The sequence below is a fragment of the Pezoporus wallicus genome, unplaced genomic scaffold, assembly GCF_028554395.1.
Source record: "Pezoporus wallicus isolate ANWC-B61680 ecotype Strahan unplaced genomic scaffold, APGP_CSIRO_Pwel_v1 contig_4710, whole genome shotgun sequence".
NCBI classification, from domain to species: Eukaryota; Metazoa; Chordata; class Aves; order Psittaciformes; family Psittacidae; genus Pezoporus; species Pezoporus wallicus.
In genome coordinates this window covers 3,630,390-3,654,258 of record NW_026640647.1, presented here as the reverse complement: position 1 = coordinate 3,654,258, position 23,869 = coordinate 3,630,390, and the positions used below count along the sequence as shown (strand labels likewise).

The 23,869-nt window shown below is 40.6% G+C and overlaps 1 protein-coding gene across 12 annotated transcripts in view; it reads left to right on the top strand.

The window, feature by feature from the left end:
* The window catches only part of ANKRD44 (ankyrin repeat domain 44), a 140,659-nt gene that overhangs the window by 58,075 nt on the left and 58,715 nt on the right, over positions 1-23,869 (top strand). For all 12 annotated transcript variants that reach the window (XM_057419934.1, XM_057419944.1, XM_057419943.1 and 9 more), the window contains exons 2-4: positions 6,370-6,453; positions 14,805-14,883; positions 20,797-20,867. In XM_057419934.1, the coding sequence (XP_057275917.1) occupies positions 6,370-6,453; positions 14,805-14,883; positions 20,797-20,867 (234 nt within the window). The remainder of the gene's footprint in view (positions 1-6,369; positions 6,454-14,804; positions 14,884-20,796; positions 20,868-23,869) is intronic.

The following is a 23,869-nucleotide window of genomic DNA, read 5'->3' as shown; positions in this document are numbered from 1 at the left end:
GCTAAACATATGCTCTAGTTACAGTTTATAGATACATCTTTTCCTAATCTCAGCAGAGCATAACAGCAAATGAAGCAGTGATTGATTCCCCAATGCTCCTGCAGTATGTTCCCTGTGTGCCATGCACCATCAGTGCTAAAGTCCTTTTTATGGTCTGAAGGATGAACACAGCCTGAGGTTTTGGAGAAGCTGAGTAGAAAGAGGTTGTTATAAATGACATGGAGGGAAATGAGGAGCTGTTACAGGAAAAACGAACATGTCTTGCAGTGAAACTTAAATGCCCAGCACACCCCTCTAAGCAACTTAGAGCGCAGTGTGGTGGCAGTTATAAAGTCATTTGTATGGGGGAAGTGTCAGAACATAGTTCTTTAGTGTCCTTTAAATGGTAGCTTAAAAACAGCACAAAGATCTCTCAAAGTTTGAAAGGGACATTTACCTCGCTTTCAGAAGTGTTGATTGGTGGTTTGTTCAATACCTCTGTGTGTCATGTAAGTCCTTGGGCATGGAAATGCAGTGGAACAAATTGAAATAAATAGCAGTATTTGGGCATACATGTCCCTTCTGCATTGCTTCATGTGCAGTCCTTACAAATAATTGGGATAGTCTGTGAAAAAAATGGAAGGACATGAAAATTAAATCAATTTAAAAACTTTTCTCCTGCAGTATTTGAAATGCTGAAGTGTCCAGGTTATTTAGGTAAGAATATTAACTCACTTAACTGTGCCGTCAGTTTGCCATAATGCTTCCAGAGGATCACTCTATGGATTTGATTCTCTCCACTGGCCTTTCAGCAGCTTGAACAAGTATTCCTTAGGATTTTCTCAGTAAAAACCTAATTGCTGTGAAACATCCCTTAGCAACTGTCCAAGGATGTTCTTCTCCAAATACCAGCTCTGTGAATCTACTTTGCAGTCAAAACCCGCTATATAGAAATTGCAGTAAGAAGTGCAATCTTTGAAATGATGATAAATTGAGAGCAAAATTCTCTCTGTATTTACTCAGCAGTCAGCTCTTAAAACGTAGTAAAAGGCTAACCCCTGATGCAAGTGAAGTAGACTGCAAAGCTTGTTAAAAAGTGGCTAGTGTTGAGTAATTTCTGTGCACGGAACTGTATAAATACTAAGCACCAGGGAAATGTGCTCTTAAGAATTAAGAGAAATCCTGTTAATGACTCTTCACTCATACAGACTTTTAAGTTAAAACAGCATTTGAGACATGCATGTGTTGTATGCTCAGGGGGAGAAAGTCCTAAATTAAAACTAGGAAGAGGAGTAGTCTTTGTGCTGTGACCAGTGGAACGAGATAGCTGTATGTGCTGTGACATTGCAAACAGCCTTGTAATCTTGATTAATGGAAGTACTTGTAGAAAAAGATAGAGGTGTTTGGCAAAACACTGACACAATCAATACCACTTTGAAATGATTTTGTGTCTTGCTACATTGTCTTGCTAGTTAAAGAGAAATGAGTACATGGACATATGCAAGTGTTGAGTCCAGCAACTTGATGTAGTGCAATTAAAACAAGTAAAAGATCAATACAAAACTTCTTTTCACTCACAAGACTGAATGATGGTATATTATATCAAATCAGCATAGGAATTGGTCATCCTTTCACTATCTGACTCCAGCTCCTGTCAAATGAAAATCTGACTTAATTAAGTCCTTGTTAGTGTGTCAGAACACCTAAATCAAGACAAAATATTTCATGTATGTCACAGTTACTCGACAAAAATTCTAACTGATTAGCAAGGAGCTTCAGCATCCGCTTCAGACATAGTAATTAAAATGATACTTGAGACAGTCCACTTAGATACTGCATCTCTTCTGGGGTTCAGAGACCTGCCAGTGCTGCTGGATAATAGACCCGGCTTTCCTCTTTGCTGTCAGATCCATGGAGGAGAACGTCACAAGGCCAGATTGTTTTCTGCCAGTGTGGGTTGTCGGCTCCACAAGACGTTCTTCCATGGGGGTTTAAGCTCTCTATTGCTGAAAAAAAATTGTTGCGCTTTCAGGTCAATAAGCTAATTTTACCTTAATTTTACCTTGTGGGCTGAAGTCCAGCTTGTGATTGTCCATATGCAGTAAAGATAGGGAGGTAGGGATAGGTGCCTACATGTCTGCAGATACTTATTTTTACAATCAGGCTAGTTACAGCACAAAGTAAAGAACACTCTAACAGAACTTGCTGACGAGTTTCATACTTGTAATAATAACTATGTAGTAAAAGTGACATGGAAAGTTTTTTGTTAGCTGCTGGTGTATATTTTCAGGAAAAAAATGTGAACAATCCCAGCTGAAACTCTCTGTAAGAATTTAGAAGCTCTGGAGAGCTGGGCTAATGAAATGGGTGTTCATCATTCCAAAACCTGCACCTTGCTTCATTCTAATAATAGTTATACATAACCTGCTCTGTGCTTGCTTTCTGTTTATTCTTGTTTTATTCGGAGTGTTTAGCAACTTCTGAATATGAAGAATTTTAAAGCAAAGTATTTCTGATAATGAAATAACCCATTGATGATGTTACCACAGTATCACAGTATGCTAGAGATTGGAAGGGACCTCGAAAGATCATCTAGTCCAATCCCCCTGCCGGAGCAGGAACACCTAGATAATGTTACACAGGAATGCGTCCAGGCGGGTTTTGAATGTCTCCAGGGAAGGAGACTCCACAACCTCCCTGGGCAGCCTGTTCCAGGGTTCCGTCACCCTCACTGAGAAGAAGTTTCTTCTCAAGTTTAAGTAGAACCTCTTGTGTTCCAGTTTGTACCCATTACCCCTTGTCCTATCATTGTTTGCCACTGAGTAGAGCCTGGCTCCATCCTCGTGACACTCCCCCTTTATATATTTATAGACACTTATAAGGTCACCCCTCAGCCTCCTCTTCTCCAAACTATAGAGACCCAGCTCCCTCAGTCTTTCCTCATAAGGGAGATGCTCCACTCCCTTAATCGTCTTAGTTGCCCTGCGCTGGACTCTCTCCAGCAGGTCCCTGTCCTTCTTGAACTGAGGGGCCCAGAACTGGACACAATATTCCAGATGGGGTCTCACCAGGGCAGAGTAGAGGGGAAGGAGGACCTCTCTCGACCTACTAACCACCGCCCTTCTAATACACCCCAGGATGCCATTGGCCTTCTTAGCCACAAGGGCACAGTGTTGGCTCATGGTCATCCTGTCGTCCACTAGGACCCCCAGGTCCCTCTCCCCTACACTGCTCTCTAACAGGTCGTTCCCCAACCTATACTGGAACCTGGGGTTGTTCCTGCCCAGATGCAGGACTCTACACTTTCCCTTGTTATATTTCATCAAATGCCTAACTCTCCAGCCTGTCCAGGTCATGGGCTTTAGAAATTATTTCCCCAAATATTCTGCATCCTTCTTTGGTAATTAGGAAGTGTCATTATCTGCCCTTCAGGAATTTAGGGGGGGAAAAATGCAGTTATGAAAAGCTCATGCATGAATGTGGTTATCACTGAAGATGAAGAAAATAATCTGTTCAGGTCATTGGACATGCATCATCACCACGTACATAACTGCACAAGTTCCATTTCATCACTGTCAGCTATTGAATGGAGCAACACTTTTTCCATCGTACTGATGGATGCGGATGCACATTCTCAGTTGCAGCAAGAGTGCTGCAACATACTTCTGGCATGTTTTTCCTGAACAGGTCATTATAGATGACTGTGAGTCTTACATGGAAACATGTCTTAGTATGTAATAAAGATTCTTTAGTGTGTTGCTCACTTCAAAGCTAATACCTTTCAAAATGAAGTAAAATCATGAAATAGTAAATGAGTAAAATGCCTAACTGGAGAAGGCTGCACAGCAGTGACTCAGGATGGTTATTGAACTGTACCGGTGTTAGCTCTTCTTTCCAATTCACAGGCTCTGATCTTTTTCCGTTATTTCTGTCTCTTACTGTTACAATTAGGAGTGGTAGATTCTATTGTAATTAATTTATAAAAGGTAAATCTCATGGGAATAAGGGCTGAAGGACTGAGGTCTTTGTAAATGGGTACGTGGCAGCTCTCTCCTGTCAGCAAATGTTATGTGTATCGGCAGTCTGAGGCTTATAAACTGTTTCAGTTAAATACTGGGTTCTGATATAAGGAACTGCATGTAGATATGTGGTGGTGGACAAAAATTGAGATGGGGATCTCATATACATTCCAGGTTTAAAGGAACAGTTTTATTCTCAGTCTACTTTCTGTGTTAAGTAGCTGATGCCAATTAAAAAGCTCAAGCATTTTCTGTAAACCCAGGTGTCTGATCCAGATTTCTGGCAGAGGGAAGAAGGGTCAAACTCTCTTATTGTAGCCTTTCCTCTTGTATTAATGTAACAATGTGCGGTACTTTATTCTTTCCCTATTAAAAGAAAAGCATCACCTCCAACAGTATTTTAACTTGAAAAAACCCAACCAACCAACCAAAACCCAACAGATTTGGTGTTTGTTCAGTGTTTGTCTTGGTTCTGATACTCTGTTTGAAACCTCAGCTTATGTGTCATCAGAGCCTGGCTGATACCTTTTGTTGAGTGCTGGGTGTACCTGCAAGTGGGTTCGGAGACTAATCTGAGTTGCTGGGGTATCTGTTGCTTGGCCACTGGGTTGCGTTGCCCTTTAGCTTGAAATCGAGTTCACTGCTTTCCTGTTTACTTTGTTCTTTAAGTATTGTGATACATGTACATGAAATGGAAATATTTCTGTGTGAGCATTCTGATTTCATAAACATTCACTGGTTCTTCATAGTGTTAGCTTTGCACTAAGTATAGGACATTTTCAGTAGTGGGCAGAAGATTAAAGAGTCACTTCAAACCACTACTTTTGGTAGAGAAAAAATGCAGAAATGAATCCATCTCACTGTTAGCTGTATTCTGATTTGAGCTTGACAGATGAGGAAGAAGGGACCAGACTTTGAGTACTGGTGTTTGCTTTCTCTGGTGGGGAATAGCCTGTGGCTGTTCTGACATTGGCTGGGAAGGAAGCATGCTAAATGGTACAAGTGAAATGCAATTTGTTTTCTTTCTTTTCCAAACATCCGCTAGAATACAAAAGACTGCAGACAGTTGTGATAAAAGATGCTGCCTTAGTCCTTTTTCCTGCAGAGGAGTGGCGAGAATGAAATTCCAGTGTGAATCTTTCTCAAGGGCATAAGGGATTAATACGTCTTAAAATAGACACCATCAACTTAGAAATGTATTTTCCACACTTGAATATGATGAATTTTGCAGTGAAAAGATTGGGTAAAAATTGTATTTTCTCTGTTCTTCCAGCTTGTTCATGAATTTTGAGATAACCTTTTTACAAGTTAGTTAAATTCTGCAGTCTTAGGAGCTGTTGTGGGTTTATGTGCTGAAGTAGTCCGGCATGCTTCCATTTTGCAGAGTTATTTTAGACTCTGGTGATTACATGGCACCACAAACTCTTTGCTGATGGTAGAACCACAAGGCAACCTGGATGTGGGTAGCAAGCTCAGAGTGGCACACGCTGCTTTTAGGACGGGTGACAGTGGAAGTGGGGCCACCACCTGTTTCAACTATGTGCTTCAGGGGATAGGGATCTGTTTAATTTGTCCCCTTCCTTTCCAAGTCTCCAGCAGCAAGTTCTTGTAATTCACTAGGTTATGTTCTGCCAGCTCAGTTAATAACTCAGATATTTGTCCAGAGCAAACCTAGGTACAAGGACGTGAAATTGCCAGCTCTGGTCATGTAACAGCAGCTGAGCATATGCAGTGCTCCCTCCCACTGATGGGCAGTGATGCCAGCATTGCCAGAGGAATGAGCATGGCATATTGTTTCTCCCCTATGCCTGATTATTTATTTGTGCGTTCCGATTCATAATAGCATAATAACAGACTTGAAACAATAATATAATTATTTCGCTTCTTGGGTGGTTAAAATTAACTGTGCTCTTTGCATATTTATTCAGTAAAAAGATACAAGATGTTTAGTAATTGCCCAGAAATTCATTATCTGCATAATGTTCTGTTTCTAAATGTGTATTGCATGATCATTAATCTGTGCCAACAGCAAGCATGCAGCAACATCTGATGTAATTAGTTTCCCCCTTACATGCCAAGGAGAACATCTGGGCTAATTGCATGTTGTTGACAAAAGTTGCCATTCTAATGGGGGTCCCTGTTTCTGCACATACACACTCATTATATGTACAAACATACTCATGATTTCAGTTTATCCTCAAGCAAACTGGTAGTTCTTGCTGGTGAGATACTCTTGGTGATGTGTTACTGGGGTCGTACAGTGTTTGTGAACAGCATTAGTAAATGTTAGCAGGGATAATATGCTCTCTTTTTAAACAGAAAACAAACAAACCTGTAACGTAACGCTGCTTCTTCTGTTTTGTTTTCCCAGCCGCCACTGGTCCAAGCGATTTTCAGTGGTGATTCAGAAGAGATACGGATGTTGATCTACAAAACCGAGGATGTCAACGCCTTGGTATGTGACTTGGCTTGTTACGTGCTTGTGATACGTGATCACCATGCTTATGAACTGTTGGAATGACAGTATTAATCATGTTCTCAGTAATTAACATGTAACAGAACGGGAATGCTTTGGAAGTTAGAGATGTGGGGATTCAGTGGAATCCTAATTAGTTCTCTTGAAATATAATTATCTCCAGCAGGTGACTTTAAATTTTCTCAGTGTATGGTAATTATTCCAAATCTGCAGGTCAGGCAGGGACATTGTTTTCTCTCTTACTGAGAAAATGAATGAAAACAGCTGAAAGCTGCATGTTTTTACTCTCTGTAGAGTTTCCTTTTAGCAAGAGTCTTTGTAGATCAGGAGCTGCTATTCAGTGTTTGACTATAGTTGAAAGCTTCACTATAAGTCTCAGCAGCGAGAGTAAGGAAGCAGTATCTTGGCCACGATTTGCCCACAAAGGAATTACTGTTCTGCAGATTGACTTATTCTAGCCAGAACAATGGTAAGCAGCTGTAAACAAGTAGTGGTTAAGTGTCTGGCAGTGGAAAAAAAAAAATCTTCATTTTGGCTTTTTGCATAAGGTTGGGCTCTCCCCTGCCCCCCACCTTTGATCTTAACTTAAATCCTTACTGTTAGAAATGAACTCTGCCAGTCCTAACTACCATCTGTGGCCTCTGAAAGTGGTAAGAATATAAAGCAGAAGCAGAACGATGATTTCCAGGTGTTTCCTGGACTTTTGAATCAACCTTCCTTTTCTTCACTTCTTTTTCTGACATAAAGCCATCAGTTTATTCATAGTTAACCCCAGCAGTTTGTCTGGTGTAGTCTTGGTGCTGCAGCTTTTGCAGGCAGTGGGGTCCAGCCATCTGGTTCAAAGCTGCAGAAAGGAACTGGAGAAGATCTGGTTAGCTGGAGCTTCACTCCGTTTGCTATCAAGTGGAAGGAAAGAGTTGCTGTTTTAAATGGAGAATCTGATCAAACATGACCTTGATGTTAAGCTTTCCCTTTGATTATCAGTACCTGGTTGCTTTCTTCCAAGAAGTTCCTAAAAGTGCTTTTTTAAAGCATCGTCTCCCTTGAGTTTCTTCCTTATTTGTTTTCAACAGTGGTCTCAAAAAGCCAAAGGAAAAAACCAAAGCCATCCAAGCAATAAAAAAATCCCCTAACCTAGATGAACATGACAGTCCTAAAATTTCCTCTGTATTTCACTTTATTTTTTCAAAATAGCATTTCCTGTAGAAGGTTATTGCAGCTTCTCAAATGTTTTTATATCCTTTGGCTGCAAGTGTGGTAGTAACGGTTGCTAGGGAGATGCTCTGAACTGTCAGGTGCGATACTGGATGAAGAATATGTGTTTTGCAGATGAGTACTTAATAGAAATAGTCATTGAACTTGAATGGTCTTGCTCAGAATGCTGTTTGAGATGCTAAAAGTCCATCCAAGAAGGCTTTTCCTCAACTGCTTTGTCAGGAGCAACAAACAAAGCTGTTCTTTGGAGTAATTAGAAAAATACCAGTCAACACAAATCCTGAAGGTTTTGTGTGTGTCTGGACAGTGATTGCAGACAAGTGTCACATGCTTAAAATGTCACTGAAGACAGATCAAAAGACAGCATTCCCCACCCCACCCCCCATGCTGTGAACTGGCAATTTGCACCGTGTGCTTCTATTACTATTTTAAGGGTGTTTTTAATTACTTCCATGTTAGTATTTCTTCAGTGCTTGGTTCTCACGTGGGAGGAAACTCTGACACTGTTTGGCAGCGATTTGTCCTTTGTTGGTCGTTTTGGTTAGCTGCATTAATACTGGAATAGTTCACATAGAGGTAGGATGGGGAAATGAAATAAAACTCCATTTCTGCAGCAAGCTTCCCAGATTTCCGAAGTTTTAAAAATGGGGTTTTGGAATCTGCAGAGGGAGTTTATTTGGAAAGCAGAATTAAAAAGCACATGGAGAAACTATGCAAAATTATGGATGTATATGCATACTTCCTAAGAGAGAATCAGTCTCAGAGGAAAGAGTTTGGAGCAAATCAGAAGTGTAGAAGGTTACTTGGTTTGGGGCTTTTTTTTGTGATCTGGTAAAGTAATTAGCATCTTTCCTAGCCAGGAAGTGTATGTTGAATGAAATGGCTACATTCTAAATGCTGCTATAATTGTAGCTTCTCTTTGGCAACCAAGTGAAAGCTGTAGCTGTTTGGCTTAGAAGTGGGTTTAGTTCACTCTGCCTCCCTAATCCCTAGTTATGCTTTGGGGGAACATGATGCTACTTTTGCACCATAGGGGCATGGACAGCGTTATACTTGGCTGGCGATGAGTGATTCCCTGCCACTGAGTACTGCATATACTCTGTTTCCATGGGAAATGTGGTCTGCCTGTGGCCAGTGTTCAGCAGCCTGTGTTCCTGGGGCAGTTGGGATATTGGGTTGGACAATCCAGACCATGTCACGATTTTCTACTAAACCAAAATCCTTCCTGTAAAATTTACATTTTCATCTCGGTCTTCTGGTTTAGTTACTTTTCAAAATATTCAAAGTCAAACAAAAAAAGGCAAAACCCCCTTCCAGCATTCTTCCCCATAACAAATGTGGTATTTGCAAGCCAAACCAGACATTTGTTTCTCTCTCTCTTTACTTTTTATCCCCTAATCCTGCATCTGCTCTTGGATAGAACCCTAAGAAACAAAATATATGCAAAACTTTGATGTCCCCAGAATATCTTCCATGCATTCATGGTTTTTTGGTAAGTCAAAAGTATACCCACTCACTCCACAGTGAGACTGTTGAAGCAACATCTACTTTCCCAAAACTTAGTTGCTTCTGTTTCTACAGTTGGGGCATGGTTGCTGATACGGCCTTCTGGGCTTGATCCTCATAGCTGCTTTGCTCGATGCTCTGCCAGCTGCAGCTTCTTCTCACTGCTTGTTGGTGCCAAGAGCTGCTTGTGCACATTGTTCCCCACCCACTTCCACCAGAATGAGATAGGTTAGGAGAAGGTGACGGTTTAGCTGAATTTGGCTTGTTTCCATTCATGTGGAGCTGCAAAACCAGGTGTTTATCCAGGTCTTCACACACACAAGTTCCATGTATTTCTGTTATACTGCTAAGCATGCTGTTTGCTGTGGTCTGAGTGCTTGAGGGTACAAGTGTGCACACATGTAGGATTGTGAGTCTGAAAGGCTTTGCATGCTTGAGATAGCTAATGTGAAAACCAGCTTGTTCACTTTGGAGTGACATGCTTGACATGAGGGACCTTGATATGGTATTTCAGTTGTCTTGGGAACCAGACCCTGTCTCTGCTCTCATCCAGGGAATGACAGTTTTCTTTCTGACACTGGGGAGTCTTGCAGGAGAATAAAATTATCCTGGAAATAGACATTCCTCTTCTAGATGTAGTTTTGCTGTGCTGGAAAGTCTTCTGGAGGATTTAGTCAAGAACTTTGGAAGGCTTCTGCTTTGACAGTTTGACAGTGTGGTGCTAAGTGATAGCTGTGTTTCCAGTGGGCATTTAGCTCACTGTTTGGTGTGCTGTTAATTTGAGAGGGAAGTAACAGAAAAATTTCCTTGTACAGAAGGAAATTGTGAGCAGTTTTTCTCAGTTATGCAAGGAAATTGAATATGAAATTGTATCCATGTTTGCAATGTAAGGTAGCCAGCATGACTTCTATTTAGAGTATTTTTTTCTCTTAGAAAATATAGGGTTTATATATTTTATAAAGAAGATGTTTGAACTGTGAAGAAGATTCTGCTGGAGTTTAGTGGGAGTCTGAAATATTATGAGTTACTCTGTACAGCATGCTAGTATATTACTGGGTGCTAAGTCATATATATCTTGCTGGTGACTCATGTTTATCAGTGTCCTTAAAAACACTGGGGACGGTCAAAGATGTCTCCATTAAAAGCTCATGGCAGAGTTGGTTGTTGGAGTGTTCTTTTCTTTAAAGGCAGCAACGTCAACCTGAAATAGCTGGACACTCTGAATCTGCTTTTCCCATCAGCTCAAGTGATATATGCTCCCACATCATCACCTCCCTAAGTCAATATTGCGTTTATAAAATGGAGAGGCTATTTAAGTCTATCTTTTGAGCCTTACGTTGGAAACTCTCTCCTACAAACATTAAAACATTTCCATTAATTAGGATAACAGTTTCTGTGGTCTCAATCTAGGATGAGTAATTGATTTTAAAAGTTATCTTTTTCTGTCATGATGACTGCTGTTAGCATGCGGCTGGCAGTAGGAAGGAAATGAGGAGGCTGACATGAGGAAAGAAAGTGTTGGATGGAGGGGGAGAGGGAAGATGATTTTTCTTGTCTCTATAAGTATCTCAAAGTATTTGCCTCTTCCACCTCATGGCCCCTTGGTAATTAAAGACTTAGTCCAGAAAAATCTTTGTTTCTAGGGTTAAACTGAAGACTGTGGGGATGAGAGGTGCTGAAACAGAGATCTGTCTTTTCAGGCCGGACTTTCTGTGCTTGGTAATAGCAGAAGAAAGAGCACCAGGCATAAGTTACACAGCTTGACTTTCACCTCCCAGCTGGTGCTCATACTTAAGCATTTGATTTGCTTTGTGAATTACAGGCTTTAATAAAAGAATCTGAGAGGGAGGAAATCCTGAAGTCACAGAGACTCTCCTTGTACAGTATCAGCTTTTGGCTCTCAAGGGTTGTAAATAGCCCTAGAAGTAGCTGCTTCTTTGCTTTTAACAGTAGTTCCTAACCAGTTCCCAATATTCAGTTTTCCCGAAGTCAAGTTGTATCTGAATGTTTGTTTGAATGGTACCTTTTGTGTTTTTACATCAGGTGTACTCAGATGTAACAACAGTAAATGGGACAGCTGAGCCCGAGGCTTGTTTCTGTGAATGTTTTGGTTAGACTTGTATCAATGGAAGTTGTAGCCATTTGTTTCTCTCTAATACAGTTGAGTTTATTCTGCCACCCAGGCAGATGCTGGCAGCTTGAAGGTGAAATCCAAACACTTATACCAATGAAACCTGGTTTTGTTGGTGCATTAACTGCTTCTTTGCTGAACGATTCCTGCTGGCTGCTCAGACAGGTGACAAAACCAGAATATAGACATTTATTTGCTGTAGCAGTTGCAGTTACATTTTAATAGTAAACATCTTCTGATCTGAACATCTGCAGTTGGTGTAAAAGTTCAAATCCATAATCTCCTTTGAGATACAGGCTGTGCTGAGGAGAAACTGTTGGCCATTTTCTAAACACGACTGATTATTTTACGTATGCCGATATGACTGATCTTAGCCCCTGTTCTGCTACTCTTCGTGTACTCTAAGGCTCTGCGCCAATAAAGCACTTATGGACTAGCCTAACTTCAAGCCTCTGAAGGGCCTTATCAGTGTCCCTGTGATCACTTGAGTGCTTTAAGCATGTGTTGAGTGTTTTTCTTGCTGAGGCCTTCTGTCTGCAATTGCCTGTTTGTTAAATGCTTCATTTCCTTTATCTGTGTGCTTTCTAAAAACAAATGAGTACAGATAATGCAGCAGCATCTTTTCTGTGAACTAACAGAAGTCACTTGACACAGTTTTGGGGAGAGGGTGTTTATCTCATCTCAGCATGTTTTTATAGCCATTGTTAGCTTATCTACAGTCTCTTACTGAGCTTTGGTTCCTCTGAGAACTGCGCTGGAAGCAGGTCTGATTATTTGTCACACTATCATCATTTCTTCCCCTCCACCTCCTTTCCTTACCTTGATAATGTGTGGTCAGGTTTGGGGTACTTCCAGACCTTTCCCAGAAATGACAAGTTTTCTTTTTATTCCTCTGTTTTTGTTTGTAGCCTTCAGTCTTTAGATCGTTATTGAGCTACTTGTGCACCTTTTACTACCACCATGCCATAAGGACGTCTGTAGATGGGTAGATGCAAGTGCATGGGCCAGGCGCAAAACCAGCGAGTTATTTAAACCTGACTGAAGTGGTACATAGCTTTGAGGAGAACTCAAGGAGTGTGGTTGGGCATATAGGCTCCACTTCCTCTGTTTCTGTGTCAGCCCTGTGCAGAGAGTAAACAGGAACTTGAGGATGTTCCTCCACTGAGTTGCTCAACTGCATGCTCAGCTGCAGGCACTGTGTGTGGACTTCTCCCTGCCAAACTGAAAACAGTGCCTGCAGGGATCTTTCATGTGTTTTTAGTTTTCTATACCACACTCTGGGTTTTGTCACTGGCTAGTTCATGTGAGGGTGAATTATTATTTGTGTCTCATTGTGATAAATGGAGGAACTTCAGGTTTTTTTTTCTCTCTTGCAAAAATTAAACTTAAATTCAGTTGTGTGACTAAGCCTAACTTTTTCTGAAGACTGAATTCTCACTTAATTTGGTAGGATTTTGCATCAATTTTAAGAAGTGAAAGCAGACTATACTTTTCAGAGCGTTGTTCCTGCTGCAGGAAGATAAAAATTCAACTTTTCTGTTTATGTCCTATCCTTCCTCAGATATCAAATGTCCATCAGATTTACAGTTTAGTATACAACATTGCTTAAAATCAATAAAACACTGAACACCTTTGGGTCCTTGATATAGAAAATTGCTTGGTCTTGTATCATTAGCGTTCAGCTTCAGACTACTCTGTTCTGGTGCCAAACTTGGCTGTGTAGCAAGAAGCTGCTACAAAATTTATCAGTGACAGATACAATAGCTATTACAAATACTACATTGTGCTAAAGACAGATTCATGCACTCAAATGAACAAGCTAAGAAAATGAAATAAAACTGATTCTATTTGTGTACGAATGTTTGATCAGTCTTTAAATACTTTTTGCTATGGATAGCATTAGGATATGTAATATGAAGCAATACTTATGAAAGGTCTCGTATGCATTTATGTAGTCCATAAAAGTTAGTGCATGGTGGATTATGTTTTAGGAGCTGAGCAGATGAGAGAATCCAGCTTGTGATTTTGGTTCCTGAGTGGACACTGCTGGATGGATGCTGCTTAATGTTGTTCTAACGTGCCTACCATGTGAGGAGGGGAAGTAAGGCATCTTTCCCTCTGACCTGTAACAACCAGGGTGTCATGTAATCTGTCTTTCAAGTGTTTTATGTCTATGCCCAATCTGAAAAAAAACACTGCAGCAGAATTTGAGGGCTATATACATTGTGTATGGTTGAAAAAAACACACAAATACAGCATTTAAACATAACTTATTCTGGTGACCAGTGGCTCTGTGCCTCACAGTGCTGGAAAACAGTTTTCAGCATTCACATTACAACTGGCTCTGCTGCACTGATTTGTCCACATTTATAGCATACTTTGAAGGCGTTCCAAAAGAGCTTGCGGTTGATGACCTCCTGGGCATGTTAAAAGTGATATTTTATTTTACAGTCTCAGAGTTATGTTTCAGTGAGAGAGTGAAAATACCAGCAGGGTTTCTGTGCTAGTATCATTTTCAGGAAGTGGTGAATCTGTTACCAGTTTACAGTATGTAATGCTGGTAGGTTGTGATTTGGTAAGTTTGATTGATAAGTCTCCTAGAACTTACTTTATATTAATGAGAAACTGAAAAGAAATACATTTAGCAATAGAAAACATGGGTCAAGTAACATGATTAGCGGTATTGTTGCCCATATTACAATGTTTAGCAGTTTTTTTAAAGGCCTGTGTTCTGGAATCATCTGACTAAAGCAGTAAAAGAAAGGTGGTTTTTTTCTGGGTTTGTAAACACTGCGTTTACACCTCTTGAAGGTAGAAGATTGTGAACATGTGACTCTCTAAGGCTGAAAATTACAGAATAAAAGTAGGTGTATTTCAGAAGGTGTATATATGATTATTAACAATTTTAAGTTTAAAAACAGAGATCTGACTGGTAATATTTTCTTTATTTGTGTTCCATTTTGGGCTGCTGTAGACAGCTAGGTACAAGAACCTTTGTAGGCTTAAGGGGACTGCATCTTATCCTTATGTATGGTTCAAGCCATTCTCCCAGATACCCTTCTGATGGGTCCGGTGTTATATTGCTAGCACAAACTGCATTGCAAAGTCTGATGTCCAAAAGCATCTGAATTATGTCACTGCAATACTTACAGTGGGAAATGTTTCCAAAAGAGACCTAAGGATGATGTTTTTCCTCATTTTAGATTTGATTTTATCTACCTCTTATTGATATATCAGAGTAAAGACAACATCTCTGAAAGGTCTGGTGGAACCAAGTGATAAAAAAGTCGAGGTTTATTGGGAGGAAATGTGTTGTTCAGACCATGAACTTTGTTCTTGCAGTAGTTGATGTTGTATTTCTAATTATAAACACATACACATAGAAAAATAAACACAATCTATATATCCATTGCTCTTTAGCACTAACACTTGCAGTTATTGATCATGTTTTATAACTGTACAATCTATGATTTTGTAGGATGCCGAGAAACGAACTCCTCTTCACGTTGCATCATTCCTGGGAGATGCAGACATCATCGAGCTTCTCATTTTGTCAGGTAAGGTAGTACCCCTCACTGTTCTAACTGGTAAAGTAGCTAATCACAAAGCTGCAAGGAAGACCAAGCAAGGCATACGAGTGAGCTTTGGCCAGTGTCTGCTTCTGAGTTTCATAGAGCTGGTCGCAGTTGTTGCAGACTTAGAAAATATCTTTAAATGTGGTGGTACAGTTATAAAACATGCACTGTGACTGAGGGGAATTCATAAACAAAGCAACTAGGTTTTTAAAACTTCTGAACATTCAAACTGACAGTATTTGTGGCTTGCTGAAGTACGCATTTGAAATGCAGGCTCATGTCCTGGAGTACATGCCAAGAATTCCTCTTAAGCAAAAATTGTAATGAAATAATAGCAAAAATGTTATGAATGAGTTTGAATGAATTGTAAGTGGTATTTACATTAGACATGCGGGTCTAAGAGATGGGAAGCTGATTTGGAGAATAGAAACTGTGCAGTAGGAGGTATCTAAACAAAAAACTCAGTGTTTCCAGAGTGTTGTAGTGACAAGAAACATGATCAAAATATGTCAGAACAAAGCATAAAGCAGACGCCTCTCAAGAAGTGCACACAGGTCACAGCAAAGTCCTGGATATGCTTGCAGTTTTTTTCTACCCTGGAAAACTGTAAGGGTAAAGTTATGGGGGTTTTAGAATGTGGGATTGAAAAGAACCTGATGGTACAAATATCTAAGCCCTTGACAGCAGCCTCACTATGTGATTGGTTTCACAAATTATCAGACTGCTTCTTCAAATATTGCTTTTCTTTTTCCTTTTTTATTTAGAAAGTTATTTCAGAACTGTCAGTCCGGTGATTGAGGCACCTTCTTATTTCAACCTTCAATCCTAGAATAATTCAGGCTGTAAGGGATTTTTGGAGGTTACCTGATCCAGCCCCCTGCTTGGACCACCAGCCAATTTCCAAGGTCGAGCAGCTGCTAATGGGCACATGCAAACCACACAAGGGTATTTTTTTGGGTTACCAGCCTATGCACACCTGGAGAAAGCAGAAAATAAGAATTCAGTTTGCTATAGCTATGCAGTTTCTCTGTACATTTTTGGGGCCATTTTGAGTTGTCTGAGTGCTTAACTAGTTGGACAGACATCACATATCGGATCTTTCTGCTCTGACTCTGATGCCAGCAGATTTAAGTGAGCAGGTTATGCTTGAGTGGGTTTTCCGTATGCTAAATGCAAACATGATGTTCTTCACTGGTAGGTAAGAGTTAATAAACTTAATCTAGGCATGTGTTCTTGCAGTGTGTGTGATGTTTATTATACACTGTTGTTCCACTATGGTGTGAGAAGATTGAAGGAGCAATGTCTTTTTTCAGGTGTTGCAAGTTACAGCACAGACAATATCCACATAAAGAAAAAGGTGAAGCCATTCTGCCCACTTCTTCGTCGAATCCCAGTAGCATAGAACGTGTAATGGTGAACATTCTTGTTTTTTTCACATTCCTAATGAGGGAGTGAGTGTTCTTCTGGGACACTTAGCTCCAGCATCTCACTGACAAAGTGTCATCCACAGACTATACAGTTTGTCTGGTTAACAATGGTTAAAATGCAGAGGATGTATCTTGGGGGTATTTTATGTGTCAAAGTGAGTGTGAAAAACTTATAATGTGGGCTTTTAAAAATTGGACTTTGTCAGTGGAACTGTGCTGGGGTTCAGTCTGCAGGAGCTGTCTGGATCTTCAACAACTAGCTCAGCTTGAGTCAAAATCAATCTTGTGTTGCATATTCTACCTGTTCATTGTCCTTTAATCTCTGAAGTATCATTACTCATGATGAGCGTGAGTACTTGTATCCAAGAGCAGGTTTGGAGGTTTCTGAGGTTGGGAGGAGCAGATTTATGAGGTATTATAAACACTTCTTTGTTATTGTGATCTCTTCATGAGGCTCCAAAGACAACTGAAGCATCTTCCGTTTGCTTCACCTCTTCATTCGGTATGCTGTATTAGTAAAAGGGTATCAAAAGGGATTAACCTGATCATAAAATCTAGTTACATAATTAGAAAACTTTGTTTTCACAGAGAGAAAGCACATAAATGCTTGCTGTTGGAGTCAATAATATTCTCAGCATGAGAAGTTAGGAGGAGTAGCAATCCATTGCATTCTGTAGAGGGCTCAGGAGAGAAATTAAATGAAATATGCACATTCTGAGATATGTGGCCCATGAACTGGTGGCAGCACAAATAAATGTAGTGTCTAATGAGTAAAACTTCTTCCCCGGTGATTGAAGACAAACCAGAAATGGTTTTCTAGGTAATCAGTGAAATCGATTTTGTTTGGGATTGATAGAAGAGAGTGTCAGATCACTGGTATGAATCACCCCAGTCCATTAAACATCAGAGCTAGGTAGATTTACACCACCTCAAAGGTCTGATCCATAATCATATGGTTCAAACTGGGCAATTGTGCTGTGTGGTTTGTTTTTCCAGGCTGCATGAAAGGAGGAAGCTTTGAGTACTATTCCTTCACCTCCTTTTTTGTCAAGAAGGAGAAAGGCAAGGGCAACCATCTCACATAAATGAAGCTCTGTATGATGACACAGTCATGGATGTGCAAGACTGTCAGGGCAAATGCAAGTTCCATTCTCATTTGTGTTGGTGCCTTTACGCCTCCTGGGCTTTCAGCTGGTGCCCAAGGGCATACATAATGTTTTGAGCTCAATTCCTTACCCCTTGTTCCTCACCAAGGAGATTTAGACTGTAGAATCTAGATTTATTAGAGACCTGTGGCTTTGGCAGATGTCCTGGATGGAAAATTGTACTTTGATTGGGATACAGAGATGTTAACTTTATTCCTGAAAGCCAACATCAGGTTGTTTATTTTGGATCTCAGAAGAACAGAGGCAATTTCAGATTTATTTCCTCTTTTGGCAGAAAAATTTGAGTGAAGGATGGCAAAGATTGCAAAACAGCCATATTAAAGAAAAGTGGATTACAGAAAGTTTCCGCTCTGTTGATCTTATCTGTAACATTATATGTCGTGTTGTCTAGTTCAGCCTCACAGAGCAAATCCAACAGCTAAGCCTTTTCTTCAGTCCCAAGACTACGAGCTCTCCCAAGGGCAGAGTGTAGAAAATGGGGCTGAGAAAAGGCTTTACTCTGGATTGAGTTCTTCCTAACTGGATATTTTATGGGGTGGGTGGGTGCTGTGCCACCTGAAAGGATGTTAAAGGAAATCGTTAAAGCAGCTTTTCTTTCCAAGGAAGAGTGTGCTATGAAGGACAACATATACACCAATTTGAGTGTGTTATCAGCCCTCTTTGTCCTTATAAATACACAGATTAATTCATGGAATATTGTAGGAAGTGCATTGAAACATGCTTAAAGTACTTGGTCTAGGGTGAAGATGGGGACACTGAATTGCTGGGTGACTTTGGGGAAGTGTTGTGGGATCGATTTGAAGATTGAAGCTTCTGATTTTCGGACACAGCTCATTTTAGGTGTTTTAGCATGTTTGAGGACTTAGAGTTGGATTTCTGTTGTTATTCAGTGCTTTCAAAGAGCTGTCCCCTGGGCTGTCATAGGAAGGGCGCTCAAGTTTGTGAAGTGTAGAGAACACCTTTGAACACATGAGCATTGCTCCCCAGGTGCCTTCTTTAACATGGCAGATATTTTCTGTCCCTGAAGGACTGCATCAGTGCTGGTGAAGGTTTTTTCACTGTCAGTAACTGTTGTCTGCAAGGAACTGCTGGAAACCGAAAAGCTGCATTTCGGCATTTTACAATGTCTCTTCAGCAGATGGGCACCTCAGTAAATGGACAACAGCAGCTCCTATATTAGGTGACAGCTGAGTTGTGCAGCTCATTAAAAACAGAAATCACAAATATATTCAACCAATGCATTGAATCAGAGATGTGGGAGCAATTTCACTTTGTCACGTGAAGAGCCCCAAAGCACAGAGAGGTAAAGGGATGCGGAAAACAGGTGAGGAAGAACAGGCTGACAGCATGCTGTGTATTATTTTATTTACACTGGTATTGTTTTGCTTTTAGTATTTTTTTAGCTGTTCTCTTGGCAAATATTTCACTTCCTCAAAGGGCAAGTGGATCAGTGAAAAGCATGAATAGATGCTGATGGGGACGCTTCCCTGGGGTTTCTAATCATCTTCATGCTCACCAGTGCCATTGGAGATGTGGAATACTGAAGAATGATGTTTGTCACACTTTGCTACTCCACACAAAAGCCTTTCTGATTTGCAACCATCTGCTTGTAGGAGTTGGTGAATGGGTAGAAATAAACCAAAAGAAACCTTAGTTAAGAACATAAGGCAAAACCCCAAGGCAAATACAACGTAAATTTCTAAACCTGAAAAGAGGTATTTGGTGGCAATCATTAGGAATTAATCCATACAATTTGCATCCCTAAGATCTCTACCAGGCCAAATCAGCTTTGGTGTCCTGTCAGCTTCCTGATGGTGAAGGTTATTGCCTTCCAGTGCCTCTAGAGCCTCGGGCAGTGTAGGCAAAGGGCAGGATACTAATGTGCATTGACCATAATATCCTTCTCATGAAGGCAAAATAAGCTAACAGCTTCCTTGCTTAGGCAGTCATTAGAAAACTCTTTGAAACTTGTCTTTCTAAAGGGTGTTTTTCCAGAGGGCAGGTTGTACCCCAGGTACCAGGTTCTGAGGTGAGTTCAGAGGATTGCCTCTAATTGTTGCAGTAATTAGGAAAGTGACTTTCTTTTCCTTGCAGCCAAAAAATTATATCCCAACTTGTGGAAATACGAAGGAACTTGTTTCTTCTCTGGATGTCTAGCACAATTCCCAGTAACCACCGTGATTCACAGGCAAGCCCCTTAATATTCCTGAGAAACAGCTCTTGAAAGTATTTCTGATTCAGAGAGTGTGATTTATTAATTACAGGCTTTTGTATGCACTTAAGTTATGGTGCAAAATGAAGCTTAAGAATCCCTTTGTTCATAAGTTTCAGATGCTCATCCAGGCTATGTACATGATGCTGGTGCTTTTCTAAATGTTTTCTGCATGTGCTAGTCTTCTCAGACTAGTACTGCTACCTGCAGACCAGAGAGGTGCAGCGTTTGCAGGTTGAGCCCTTTTTGAGATCAGTTTCTCTAGTCCTGTTTACTAGATTTCCTTCCTGGGGTATCACATCAGTGAACAGCTTTAATATTTCTTTTACAGAAATCTGCTTTATCACACAAATGTGCAGCATCTTTTTGTTTTTGTCTGCAGTCAGCCAGAATTACTGTAGTTGTTAAATATTCTTCCTTTATCCTTTTTCCTGGCAAGCCACCCCCATCCTGTCTTTGTCAGTGTGCACATTAGCACTGAACTACACAGAAGGCAAATGGGTAGCATCCTTCATCCATCTTCTTCTGATGTTTGCTGAATAACACAGGCAGAAGCTGAGGGAGTAAGTGCCCAGTTTCCTCCTCAACCTGAGCATTTCCTGGTCCTGTTTTCTCAACCTCAGCAAGATTTGTGAAGCAGGGAAGCAGTTATATCTATCAGTGGTCTGCCTTGTTGATCTGGAAACAAGAGACTCTTTTTCCATTCGTTCTGTCTGCAGACAGCAGCAGTGCTCTGAGCAAAGGATTGCTTTTTTTTCCTCCCCAACTGTATCAGTTGATGTAAAAAGTGCATATACATAGAGATACATGTATATACATACAACTAATCTTGCTTCTTTTGTGTCCTGTAAACAAAGCTGTTCCTGATAATAGTCTGACCTCTCCAGTTCCTTTCTTTCTGAATCATACTTCAGCTCCTATCTATGCAGGATCTGGAAACGCATTTCCAAAGCGAAGAGGGTGCCAGGAGAGTCACGGGGAGTGCTGAGAGTACCACAAACAGCTCAGCTCTTGTTACTAGGAAACAGCTGGGCAAGGCTTTCAGTGTCTCACCCAAGGCATGGATGTAACTTCTGCTGTTTACTTGCAGGTGCTCGTGTTAATGCCAAGGACAATATGTGGCTGACTCCTCTTCATCGGGCAGTTGCTTCAAGAAGTGAAGTGAGTAAGCTTTGGTTACACTGCTTTTGCACATAAACTCTGTGCTGGGGGAAAAAGCAAACCATTGAGAGCTGTAGTAAGTAGCACGGTGACACTCAGGGAAGCATCTGCAGTGTGCATGGCCTTTAGCATTGCAGCTGGAGGCCAGCTTTTACATTTAGTTATAACTGCTTTTAAGCCTAATGTGGTTGATTTTCACCTTGTGGAATGCTTTACATTACCATAGCAAGTCATACTGAGCAACCATCAGCTGGAGTGGGTGACCAGGACAGAAATGGGATAGAGTCTGCAGGGGCTACATCATCTTTAAGTGGTGAAATAGAGGAATAAATCCATATGGATGTGTGCATGCTATGCATGTGCCAGGAGGGAGTGGATATGTATGTGATCCAACACGTATTACCACATAGTTTGTTTTGGTTAATTGCATTTCCAGGCATCCATTAGGTTTTCTGTTAATGCATTTGATTCATGCATAAAGAAGGGTTAGCCCATATTTCTTCTACTTGACAACTAGAAGTCTTCTGGCATCATGTTGTACTTCTTCCATTGCTATCTCAAAAAGGAGCAACAGTGTCAGGAATGCAGTTCAGGCATGACTGTTCTCAACTGCACCATTATGCTTGGCTTTCCATTTTGGACCTCCCTATATACTTTATCCTCCTAATACTTAGTTAACAGTGAGCCCAACTGCAGACCAAATTGGCTGCTGGGGACGAGAGGAGGAGTTGTAAAAGAGACAGAGGATGGCTGTCTTCCAGAGATTGATGGACTTGAATCACCTCTGTAACAGTCCCAGCGCTTGCCAAGCCTGGAGGCAGGAATCCTGGGCTTGCTTCTGAACTCGGGCATTGTTTGGCTGCTGGCTGAGCTTCCCAGCTGCTGGCATCCACTGAAACCCTCTGAAAGGAATATCTGATAGAGTATGAATGCTGTAATGAGGCAAAATACAAAAAGCCATGTTGGAAGACAAAGGTCAGACTCAAACCTTAAAACACAGCCACAATCTTCCTGATGCGGGAATTGCACTGTGCTTGGTTTCTTTTTTTGGATGTATCAGAGTACGTGATTTTCATTGTCAGTGACAGTTGTAACAGAAATGTATGCCTTTCTGTGGGTTTGTTCTCATCTTTAACTCTTTGTCAGCTGAAGGCCAATTGGACAATGAGAAACTGCCTTTCATTGTGCCAGCAGTTCTGTACCTCAAAGTGAGTACCCAGGTACAACAGAGAAGCAGCAGGGGAAGGCACCAGCCTTTGATGCCTTTTCATGGTCTGCTATGTATTTTCTAAACACATGTAGCTTTCTTCCCCAGTCTTTTTTCCTTGTTATTTGTATGATGATTGCTACTTTTGGTAATAACTTTGAAACAAGACTCAGCGTTGCAGGGGCTTTCAGTGCTGCTTTTACTTTACTACACAAACTAACAAATGTGCAGCTTCAGTATAATAGGGTGAAACTGATAGTGATAGTAGTCAATAGCAGTAGGTGAATTCATAGTTCACATTGATAGTAGAAGAGGAATTCATGATCCAGAAGTTGACTAGTAGTGCTCTGTAGTTTTTGAAGTGCCTGTGAGCACAGTTGCTTTTAGAATGGTTACCTACAAGCTTTAAGTTTTATTATCAATCTCTTACTACAAAGCTTTCTTACTATAAAGGATTCAAAAGCTGTCTCCTTGCACTTTTTTATAGGTTTATTAAAAGCATGAGCCCATTTTTACTTAAGACTTAATGAGTTTTCAGGTGGGCTTTAAGTATTTCAAATGTTTATTTACAAATCAACAACCCTCAGGTGTGTCTGTGTAGGATTGTTAATGGATGTAGCAGCTTTCAGCTGTATGTGCTTTGAAGAGATTTCACTCTGATAAGTCGGGATAGCTGTTAGAGACTTACACCATAGCTGTGGACTGCACGCACTTTTAGATATGTTAATAAACAGGGATAGCTCATGCTCTCACAAGCAATAAATTTAAAACTTCTCCATCAGGACTTTAACATTCTGATCCCAAATCTGATGGAGCAGCGGATATGTAGAAGTAAACAAAAATGTGTAAATGGTTGCTGGTTTTTTTAAGCCTAAATATTTTTAGCTTATACTTTCTACTCCTCACTATTTACTTCTAAAAATTTTGCTTTAAGATTTCCTGCATTAAGAGCCAAAGTGCATGAACTTTCCTGCTGACTTCATGTCCCAGCTGGGCAGTCTCCAGTAGATTACATGACTTCTAAAACAGTAGATCTGTAATTAAAAACCAAAATCCTGTTGAGACATCAACAGTGATAAATCATTATTGGTGGTGTAAGAGATGCAGTGTTGCTAACTGAACAAATCTGTTAGAGGACAGTTTGAGAGATGGCTGTAGAAAATGAAATTGCTGAGATCAGTTGAGGATAAAGGACTAAACCTAGTAATGGATGTACTGTTGTAACAGACTGCAGGCACTCTCCTGGGCCATTCAGGATACTAAAGTGCTATATAAACACACTGTATGTGTTTGTCATTCATTAAGATTTTGGCTGGGCTTTCCAGAAAACTTTTCAATTTATGGCAAAAGAGTAAGGTACTATGTAGGACTAGGGCTCTCCCCTGCTCAATCACAACTTACCAGCTGTGAGTAGTAATTAGAAGACAAGGCTACTTGAATGCTACCGTGTCCCAGTGGTTCTTTTGTATTCTGTTTGTGGGGGAAAAAGGAAGAAACAAATGTAGTTTTGAGAGAGCCTTGTTTTTCCATCTGACTTGCTCAATGGCAGATGCATTAATAGAAGCAGAAAAGAACTAATTGTGAGTTCTCCAGTGAGACAGCCTCTCAAGAGAAAACAGGACATTTTCTCACTGGGAAATATTCACTTTTAAACCAAAAATTAACTTTAAAAGATGTTTTTTGATCTCAGGCTGGCAGAATGGATGTTGCAGTGAAGGCCCTTGGCCTTTGTATAGCCCTCAGGGGGGGAAGGAATGCTAATGCTAACTTGGGGACACCAGTATCTACCCTTGCC